The sequence below is a fragment of the Asparagus officinalis genome, chromosome 1 (genome assembly GCF_001876935.1).
Source record: "Asparagus officinalis chromosome 1, Aspof.V1, whole genome shotgun sequence".
In the NCBI taxonomy this organism is placed as follows: Eukaryota; Viridiplantae; Streptophyta; class Magnoliopsida; order Asparagales; family Asparagaceae; genus Asparagus; species Asparagus officinalis.
The window spans coordinates 80,849,660-80,861,475 of NC_033794.1; the positions used below are offsets into that span (position 1 = coordinate 80,849,660).

Consider the following 11,816-nt stretch of genomic DNA (forward strand, 5'->3'; position numbering starts at 1 on the left):
CCCATAATTTTACAGACAAAGAAAGGACAGGTTCTAATGAAGCTGAACCTGAGGAAACCTTGCATTCCACACATTCTGCAGTTAAAAAAGATGAAATTGAGCCATCTTCTAGTCCTTATCATTCCACAGACAAAGAAACGAGTCATGATAAGAATGAATGTGGGGCGACTTTAGATTCTCAACACTCTGAGATTGAAAGAGATGAATTCATGGAAATTTCTAGTTTCCACCATCCTGGGGCTGATGAAACACTTGAAAGTGGAAGCGATGATAGTGTGCAACTCGGTCTCGAGCATGTACCTTCATCTCCAAACGACTACGAGGAAAGAAGCAATGGCCAGCACTTAGACTGCAGTACTGATTAAAAATTGGCAGTGATGGTAAAGAAGGTTCACACAAGCTATCTTTGGGTTCTTCAGATGCTCCTAATGAAATTAGCAGCAATCATTCTGAGTCTGTCAGCAGTGAACAAACAGAAAGCTTGTAGATAATTTATCTCAGTGCTGTGCCGATGCAGTGCTTTTTAAGACTGTTCGATGCCATATAAAACTTTCAGTGTTTTGGACTCAGCACTAAATTTGGGTGATGTTGCTGACCGAGATAAATGCATTTCAAGGTATTATCAGCATGTTGGCCAGGAGTTTTATTCCTTTTCCCCTTATGTATGAAATATTATTGGTTTTGTAAAGTGATGTATTACATTAGGCTCGCTTGGTACCATATCCGATACGCTAATAGATGAGGACGGTTGATACGGCTTCAGAGTTGGAAGGCAGCATCTGGTTGTAAATGTCTATTTGTTATGGGAAACAGGGGTACAAGTGCTGGCTGTGAGGATGTTGTTACAGGTGATGTTTAGGGTATTTACTTAAAAATGTGACTATAAATTTATTTATGTAATGTTGATTTTGATTTTAGATAGAGGCGTTGAGGAAGTCATTACTTGTTTTGAATTATAAGTACCCATTTGCGTTATGAGTAGTCCAGTTATAACTTTAAGCAAAACATCTGACTTGAAAGATGAGAGTAACTGAGGCTCATATCTGAGTGAAACTTCAACTAATCTGGGAACTGATGTTGCTTAATGTAAGCTGCTCCTCTCATTTACTTCCATAAACATGACTACGAGAATACATTTTCCTCTTGTATGCACTTGCCTGCTTAACTTCATACTGTCAAACTTCAACTATATAGTTCTGTCATCATATTTGATGGAAATGATTTGTTTTGAAGATTTATAGTGTGTTGAGACTCTTTTTCCGCATTTATATAATTTCTTTTGAAATGCCATACTGGATTCATTATAAAATTTTGAAAATTAATTTACAGTAGTTTTGAGTTTACTGGTTGGCTGACGAAATAATATATATTAAGGAGGAATATTTCAAGTTTTTTGATAATTGGGTTTTTTTATGTATTAGAAATGTCATTAGTTGACGAAATAATATATATTAAGAAGGAATATTTCAAGTTTTTTGATAATTGGGTTTTTTATGTATTAGAAATGTCATTAGTTTTAGTTAATCAAGAAAAGATATATTAGTCATCATAAAATTACGAAATTTAATATAAAATTTAAAACAGGATATTTGATAATAATTGAACGTCTATAGAAAAATGGGAAAAGAATATGTGTTCTTAAAAGGCTTAGCCCTTCCTAAAATATTTTTAGAATCAATTAGAATTCCAAACTAATTGAAAAAGAGAGTACTTATTCCTAGATCTCAACTAACTGACACGTGATTTTTTTAGGTAAAATCACTACTTCCCACGCAGCTATTAGGGAAACCATTAATTTCTGATTACATATAAAGGGCTCATTGCATATTGGTTACTTAAATTATCCTTAATTGCCAAATTGTCTCTCAAATCTTAGTATTTACTTATTAGTCCCTCAAATCATCTATTAGGGATTCTGTTAATTTCTCTAATTCTTGTTTGGTTAAGCCTTAACCCAATATTTAAAAATACCAAAAGTGCCCATGAGTTTTCCGTATGGGCTAGATGGGAAAATAATTGTTGGAAAAAGATCTAGATTGGGTTTGGAGAAGCTTCTAACCATTGGAGAAGAAATAGCTAATGAGTTTTGTTTTACTTGGAGCAAGTTGCGGGTATAAATCTATTATGAAATGGGTTGGTAAGGATTTACATGATAGTTAATTATGAGTGGGGGTATAGCACTATAGCGGGACAACCATCTAAATCCGTTAAAGTTAACAGAAGTTAATTCTCATGAATAACATCACCTAACAAAAGGGGTGAATTTATAAGAAAAATGAAAATTTGTGGGACTAATAAGTAAATACTGAGATTTTAAGAACTATTTGGCAATAAAGGATACTTCAAGGATCTAATATCCAATTACCCATATAGTGTGTGTGTGAGTATTATGAAATGGGTTGGATCCAAAGAGTCGTTGTTCATACTACAACAAAATGCTATACAAAACAGTAAATCGGATGTGGCCCTCGGCACTCGAAGTTACTGCAGCATAAATAGTAAATCAGATCTAAGCCTCTATATTTGAAGCTACTATTCATTCTACAGTATTTTATTGTATTTTAAACAGTAAAACAAATTAAATGCATTAAACATGGACTCTCCCTTCAAGTGAGTAGATATGATTTCTAAATTAAATATATTAAAACTTAGATTATTTTTTAAGTATATAGGAGTATATAAGATGTCTAATTTTAAGGGTACAATAATTAAATCAAATGCGTTAAAATTTAGAGGAAAACAAGTTTAAAATGCGGTGCTTAAAATAAACAGGGGACCGTGCTTTGCACGGGGTGCACACTAGTGTGTGTGTATATATATATATATTATAATATATATACTTATATATATATATATTATATATATATATATAAGAGTTATGTTCATACTACAGTAAATACTATAGTACAAATAGTAAACCAAACTTGTCCTGTGTACTCGAACGTTACTGTTTATCTAAAATTTACTGTAGAATAATCAGTAAATCAAATCAGCTCCTCCAACTTGAAATTCCTATTCATGTTACAGTATTTTATCATAAATAGTAAAGCAAACAAATGTATTAGAACTTAGATATTTCTTTAAGCATAAGAGAAGTAGATATGATTTTTAAATCAAATGTATTAAACTTAGAAGAGATAAGTTCAAAATACATGCTTAAAAATGGGGGCACGCAGGAGCTGTAGCTAACCTGCTCAAACCTATGTAAAAATCTATATAACTACTGCAGCTAAACTCATTTTCATGGGAGAGACCTAAACAAGGAGCCTGCTGTATCATTGGTCGTGAGAAGTGGACCTTAGCATTACCTTAACACGTAAACAGTAGGACTACGTAATGCTATCCTTTTCGCTGAGCCGCCCCTCACTGGCATCTGTGCGAACTAATAATCTGAAACTGAACCGTTCTTAATTTGTTCCAGAAAAGAAAAAGTAACTGTATTGTTCTAAAACCGAGCTAGGCTGTCAATCTGCTACTGCTATTTTGAAAGCTCACTGCCCCATGCAATTGCATTCTGCAACCTTTTCCTTTTTTTTAAATTAAATCTGTTGAGTAATATTCTTTGGGCTAATTATTATAAAATTCCCTTTAACCTTGGACATTTATGAGATAACCTCAAAATACAAGAAAATCCCCTATGTTTAGGGGTTATTAGACTTCTTTAACTTCAAGAATTTTTTCAGAAAGCCTCCTTGAAACGTACGTGAACCACATTTTTCACTAGTAAACATAGAACAAGTTGCACAGTACACGCATATCATGAGGCTAAACAACATATAGATTGGTTGATAGATATAGAAATTATGGAGCAAGGAAGACTAATGCAAAATTGTGACAATTCTCATAATCTCTTAAACTAGTGTTGGTATGTGATTCAGTATGAGATGGTTAGATAAGTAGAACAGACATGAGTAGAAGAACACATGGCATGTGATTGAAAAACTCTGCAATAATATTTAAGAAAAGCTAATCCTTTCTTAACATGTGAGAAAAAAGATTTGCAAGAAAATAAGTGAGTTAATCCTATTGGAAAATTAGCTAGGATTATTACTATAAAACTGAAAGGGAACTTCTTTTGATGTGATCGAGACATGCGAATAGTTCCCTTTTAATATGATTGAGGCATGCGGATGCACTGTTCTTAAGAGTAGAATTTGCCCCTCAGAGACTCTAGATGCAATAGTTATTGGCGGTCTACCTCCACAATTCAACGATCATTGGCCAAGCAAGCGTGAACTCGCAATGCTACATGCTCTTGAACAACTCTGGTTTGTTTCTTCCTTAACAACCGAGAGGAGAAGAGATCTTAATAGAGAGTTTCAAAAGGAAAAGCTTGCCATTATTATGTGTTCTCTATTGAAGGACGAAGATGCTAATTTATAGAGGAAAGGAGATCTGGAGAGAATATCTTCCACAAGGGGGAAAAACAATCAGCTGATGATACAATTTTCTAGAGCAGAGAAATCTAGTGCATATATTGCGCGCCGTGCGGAAGCGTGCTCGACAACCAAACGAGTCGGTGAGCGATGAGAGAAGAAAACCAAAACCAAACACGAGTGTAATTCACAAAATAACGACCAAAATCACACACAAACACAGGAATTTATGTGGTTCGGCAATTGCCTATGTTCATGGGGAGAGGATGGGGAGATTTAACTATATAGAGGAGAAATACAACGGGTTACAACTCACAAAATCACTCAAATATAACCCTAACCAAAGCTCTCAACTCCCTCACAATATCTCCCTCTCAAAGTGCTCAAAATAATGCCAATTCTCTCCTTTTTTCTCCTTAAGAAACCCTAAAAAACTTGGTTCTATTTATAACAAAAAACAATCCCAAATAGATTATGATTCTAAAAACGAGTTTGACACACCCTGGTGTGGCAGACACCATACCCATGGTAAACAAGGCAGATTCTGCCACACCAGGGTATGACAGATACCACACCCATAGCAGACAGGGCAGATTCTGTCACACCCATGGCAGACACCACACCAGGGTGTGGTGGAGTCTGTTTTGCTTATTCTTCATGTTTTTCTCAATTCCTTCGCCGTTTTCACAATTCTCCACCTCGGTGAAGTGTTCTCAACACTGAGCCGACACCAACATGAGTACTAATGCGTCGTCTCTCCAAACTCGGCTGCATCAATGTGGTTACCTACGTACCCTCTCTCTCAAGGGATCAAGCCGCCCATAGTTCATCCAAATGGCCGTCAACGGTCTCAACAATCATGAATGTGCAACAAGTTTCGACAATGATTAAACTTGTTACTCGGAACCACCTTAGTGAGCATATCCGCCAGATTATCCTTCGTGTGGACTTTCACAATCTCCACATCGCCATCTTCAAGAACACCCCGAACGAAGTGATAACGAACGTCAATGTGCTTCGTCCTCACATGAAAAACCTAATTCTTCACCAAATAGATAGTACTCATGCTATCACAATGAATGGTGACGGACCGTTGCGATATACCAAGTTCCTCCAAAAATCCTCGAAGCCAAATAGCCTCCTTCACAGCCTCTGTAACCGCCATATACTCTGCCTCCGTCGTAGACAAAGCCACCGTAGACTGTAAGGTGCATCTCCAACACACCGGCGCACGGGTCAAAGTAAACACATACCCCGTAGTAGACCGACGCTTATCCAAATCTCCGGCATAATCCGAATCAACATAGCCAATGCATAGCTGCCCACCTGTAGTGTCCCGCTCATAAACCAAACCAACATTGAGCGTACCTCGAATGTACCTCAAAATCCATCTCACGGTGTCCCAATGACCCACTCCTAGATCGTGCATGTATCTCGAAACCATGCTCACCGCCTGTGATAAATCCGGCCTCGTACATACCATCACATACATCAAGCTCCCAACCGCACTCGCATATGGAGTCTTCGACATCAACTCTCGATCTTCAACTGATTTCGGTGAAAGATCAGCTGAAAGCTTTCAAATGGGCTCCCAATGGTATACTAACTGGCTTCGTATCCATGCTAACATGAAATCGCTGTAGAACCTTCTTCAAATAAGCCACCTGTGTCAAACAAATTCTACCCTTCTTCTTGTCTCTGCCGATCTCCATTCCCAAAATACATTTGGCCTCACTCAAGTCCTTCATCTCAAACTCATTTGAAAGCTAAACTTTCAACTCATCTATAGCCGACCTAGAAGTAGAGGCAACCAACATGTCATCGACATAAAGTAATAAATAGATGTACGCACCTCCTCTCAACTTGCAAAAATACACGCAAGGGTCAAACTGGCTCCGAGTGTACGAATGACCAAGCATAAAACCATCAAATCGCTTATACCATTGTCGAGGAGACTGTTTAAATCGTATAGCAATTTCTTTAACCTGCAAACCAAATTATCTTTCCCTGCAGCTCGGAATCCCAATGGCTGAGTCATATATATTTCTTCATTAAGATCACCATGAAGAAATATCATCTTCACATCCAACTGATCTAACTCTAATCCATACTATGCCACCAAAGCTAGCAGAATCCGAATCAAAGAATGCTTCACCACCGGAGAAAAAACCTCATTATAGTCAATACCTTCCTCCTGTGCATAGCCCTTCGCAACCAACCTAGCTTTGAACCTCAATGGAGTGCCCTCAATGCCCTCCTTCTTCGTGTACACCCACTTGCACCCAATCGCCTTCCGCCCCTTTAGAAGCTCAACAAGCTCTAATGTATCGTTCTTATGAAGAGACTCCATCTTCTCCTGCATAGCTACCTACCACGAATCAGCCTCCGAACTCTACTCGGCCTTTCTGAAAGTAGTAGGTATCATCTCATTGATACTCTCCACCGGAAGTGCATATGCAACTGTGTCAGCATACCGTACTGACACCCTTATGTCTCTCCTCTATCTTCGAACCACAATAGAATCCTGAACCTGAGCCGTCGGTCCCTGATCCTGCACATGAGTACCTGTATCCTCCGCATCACTGTCGTGCTCACCTGGCGTCACCTCAGTCGGCACTCTAATAGATACTGCACCATCTGGATACTGTGGAGCTGTATCAATCTCCACCACCTGCGATATCTCTTTTGTCGGGTCGCTCTCCACCTGATGAGAGCTGGGAAGCTTCAAGATAGAAGTCTCATCAAATATGACGTTCCTACTCAGCACAATCTTCTTATCAACTGGATCCCAAAGCTTGTATCCCTTGACACCACGTTTGAATCCTACAAATATGACCTTCCTAGCTCGAGGTTCCAACTTATCAGTTCTAATATGATAATATGTAGGACAACCAAATACCTTAAGCTGGTCATAGTCATGTGCTGTCTCTCCCGACCACATCTCCATAGGGGTCTTTCCCTCAATCGCAGATGAAGGCAACCTATTAGTGAGGTGACTCGCATATGAAAGTGCCTCAGCCCAAAAGATCTTCTCCAAACCACAATGCGCTAATAAACATTGAATCTTCTCTAGTAAAGACTGATTTAACCTCTCTGCCACCCTATTTTGCTACGGTGTATGACTAACTGTGAAGTGCCTCTCTATGCCCTTGTCTCGACATAGTTGCTGAAAGGGGTCTGAAGTATACTTGTCGCCGTTATCGGATCACAACGTCTTGATCTTTCTCCCAGTCTGCAGTTCTAATCTCTTCTTCCACTCCATAAATATATCTAGGACTTCATTCTTATGCTTCATGGTGTACACCCAACAACGCCTAGAATAGTCATCAACAAACGTGACGAACCAACGTCGACCACCAAGTGATGCCGTCTTGATGAGACCCTAAACATCTGTGTGCACATAGTCCAGGATGCCCCTCGTCCTATGAATGGCCGTCCTGAACTTCACCTTCGTCTTCTTGCCAAGAACATAGTGCTCACAGAATTCTACTTTACCACTCTTGGCTCCCTTTAATAGCCCCTGCTTACACAAAGCCTGTAGTGACTTCTCTCCTGTATGCCCTAACCTGTAGTGCTAAAGTCTACTCATGTCCGCCTCTGAAATAGCCGAAGCAACCTGGCCAATCTCAATGCTCCCCTTCAGATAATACAAATTTTGACTGCGAACTCCCTTCATCACCACTAAAGATCCCTTAGTAACCTTTGCTACAGCGTCCTCAAATGTCACCTTGAATCCATTCGCCTCCAAAGCTCCAACCGAGATAAGATTCTTCTTCAGCTAAGGAACGAATCTCACGTTCTTCAACTCGCGGACTACTCCATCGTGCATTCAAATCCTCACAGTACCTATCCCACAAATACCACATGATTGATCATTTCCCATGATAACAACACCCCCATCGAGTCTCTCAAACGATGAAAACCAATCTCGCCTAGGGGTCATATGATAAGTAGCGCTAGAATCAAGCATCCAATCCGATGCATCCAAATGGTTCACCTTCGGAGTAATCAAAAGAGAAAAGCTCGAATCATCAGAATCATCGCCTTTCACAACATTCACATCATTGGCCTTCGGGCCCTTTTTCTTGCTATTCTCCTTTTCCTTGACCTTTGGGTAGTCTCTCTTCCAATGTCCTAGTTCCTTGCAGAACGCACACTGGTTCTTAGCTAGCTGGTGACGACCTCTTGACTTTGACCTCCCTCTATTTCCACCTTTCTGATATGAACTTCTACCTCTCGTCGACAAGGCCTCTCCTGAAGTACTAGCGCGGGAAGTCTCCTTATCCTTCCTCCTCGAAGTACTAGCGCGGGAAGTCTCCTTATCCTTCCTCCTCAAATCGTAGTTCGTCAATGCGTTAGTCACTTCACTATAAGTGATAGAAGATCTCCCGTTCAGCAAAGTAAGCACGAAGGTATCATATTCCTCATCCGGTAAGGAGCCCAAAAGAATAATAGCCTTGTACTCATCCGTGATCTTCTTATCCACGTTCGCCAAGTCCGACCACAACTTAGTATAGTTGTTCACATGAGCCGCAAGCGAGGTGCCTCGGGACATCTGGAATCTGAATAACCTACACAGCAAATGCAACCTATTCTCAACACTCTTCGTAAAATACTTATTGTTGAGAATTTTCCACATCTTCATCACAGACGTCACCCCTATCACATTATATTTTAGCTCCTGTTCCAAATAAGACCTGATCACCCCACAAGCATTCCTATTCATCTTTTTCCATACCGCCTCTTTATATTTAGGTGGCCTCACATCGATCATGATGGTCTCCTCTAAATTTTGAGCATTGAGCGCATCCTATACGTCGCTCATCCACAAACCCAAATTGATTTTGCCATCATATTTTACTATACTAATTTTAGTATTCTAAAAACCCACTTGAACTGTATCCGTCATCTTGCCGCTTTCACCAACTTCTTCACCCATAATCACAAACTCCAAATTACAAAGAAAGATTCAAACTTTATAGAATTTAGAAGTTACCTAACTGAACCCTAGATTGGATTCCAAATAGAACTCCTAACCACACGAGGAAAGCGAGATCTTCAACTGCAACTTCAAACTCTAACTCCACCAAAGCCTAAAACTCCAAGAACCAAGCTTCCAATTGAATCTTCCTCCACCTAATCCAAAACCCTAGATATGAAATCTGAGCTTTGATACCACTTGTTGTGCATCGTACGGAAGCGTGCTCGACAACCAAACGAGTCGGTGAGCGATGAGAGAAGAAAACCAAAACCAAACACGAGTGCAATTCACAAAATAACGACCAAAATCACACACAAACACAGGAATTTACGTGGTTCGGCAATTGCCTACGTCCACGGGGAGAGGATGAGGTGATTTTACTATATGGAGGAGAAATACAACATGTTACAACTCACAAAATTATTCAAATATAACCCTAACCAAAGCTCTCAACTCCCTCACAATATCTTCCTCTCAAAGTGCTCAAAACAATGCTAATTCTCTTCTTTTTTCTCCTTAAGAAATCCTAAAAAACGTGGTTCTATTTATAACAAAACACAATCCCAAATAGATTAGGATTCTAAAAAAAAGTCTGTCACACCCTGGTGTGGCACACACCACACCCATGGCAAACAGGGTAGATTCTGCCATACCAGGGTATGGTAGACACTACACCCATGACAAACAGGGCAGATTATGCTACACCCATGGCAGATACCACACCAGGGTGTGGTGGAGTCTATTTTGCTTATTCTTCACGTTTTTCTCAATTCCTTCGCCGTTTTCACAGCATAGAGAAAGGTAAATTTATATGGAGTGCAATTTCTAAAGCAGAGAGAAATGTGAATCTCATGTAGAGTGTGATTTCTAGAGCAGAGAAATCTCATATGGGAGAAAGCTGATACATTTTTCTAGAGCACAAAAATCTAGCGCAGAGCAAGTTCTAGAGTAGAGAGAAAGGTAAATCTCATGTAAAGTGTAATTTCTAGCGCATAGAGAAAAGTAAATTTCATGAAGATGAAGTAATTCGTCAAAATTAATCCAAAAAATAAAAATATAAAACTAAGCTCGGGTCACATCCGCGAGGCTCCGAAACTCTAATTTGGACAACCCTCAATGCACATTAAACTTTTCTGGATCTGGTTGCCTATTTTTCTACACTGAGCTCTATTGGACTGGTGTGCGCACAAGGGTCCCTCCACTCCTGGGCCCATTCACTATACTAAAAAAGAGATATCTCCTTTAAACACTTCAAAGTTTCTATCATTTTCTTATGCAGGACTAAAAGAGAGCACCCAATTTTGAAATACACCAAAAAACTCCAACAATCCCCCACTATTTTCAAAATTGAAAGTAATGAGAGCCAAATCAAGAAAGGAGAATAGGAATTAAATAAGCAAAGAATAATATGAATTAAATAAGGAAGAAACACGAGAATTCAATGCATCAATAGTGGTGACTTTTGGTCTATGAACCACTACCTAGAATATGTGTAGATGGTTAAAATATACTCTTTCTTGGACCAATGCTCAGTCCGAATCTAAGAAGTGAGCACTTATGTGCTAAACACTTTATATGTGCTCAAGCATCGGCCTATAGTAGGCTACACTAAAGTTTGTTTGGATCACATACAAACATAATTATGTCCAAGCGAAAAAGGACCTGAGTCTGAGTCACTCCTCAAGTCGAACTCAGGGCCAAGTCAAAAGGCGACCTCAAGTAAAGCTTTGAGTCCAAGTCGAAAGGCGTTCACAATTTGGGCTCTGGGTCGAGTCAAAAGGTGTCCTCAAGATTGCTGAGTCGATAAACGAGTTTAAGTCAGATTCTAAGTCAAATCTAAACTTATCAGCAAAGCTCGTCCAAGCCATAGCGAAGATCACCCAAGTCATAATGAAGCTTACTTTCAAGATCAAATCAGAGTGAAGCTTCAAGTGAAGTTCACCTAAAATGAGCTTCGGCAAATAGTCCACGTGGGCCACATAGCAAAGTTTGCCGAAGCACAACGAAGTTTGCCGAAGCCGGAATGAAGCTTGTAGAAGTCTCATGTGGGCCACGTCACCTACATTCCAAAGAAAGTGGACTACCTCTATTCTGGCAAAGTTCACTCATGGCCATTATTGGTGAACTTCACTCATGGTCGTTGTTATGGTAATTTACCATCTAAAGATGAAGATACCGAAATATTGTCTGCATAGGCTTAAAAAAGCCATGGTTCAAACTAGCTTAGAGGCCCAAAAGCTAGTCAAGGGCAAGTTTATCGGCCAACTGAGCAGGCAAGTTATTTTTTGACCAATGATCATCATTACCGACTCAAAGTGCGGGATCAATCGGTCCCTCGCAATTAAGACGATTCCTCGAGCAGACGTTTCGACCATACACTCGACCCAAAGCTCACTCGGCTGTCGGGTCGAAAAATCATAATGACAACTCACGAACCGACCCGCCTCTACTAAGGGGAT

General features: G+C 39.6%; 1 protein-coding gene across 1 annotated transcript in view; it reads left to right on the forward strand.

Moving 5' to 3' along the window:
* The window catches only part of LOC109836468 (HEAT repeat-containing protein 5B), a 50,885-nt gene extending 50,520 nt beyond the window's left edge, over positions 1-365 (forward strand). The window contains exon 49 of the mRNA XM_020404369.1: positions 82-365. Coding sequence (XP_020259958.1) covers positions 82-365 — 284 coding nt within the window. The remainder of the gene's footprint in view (positions 1-81) is intronic.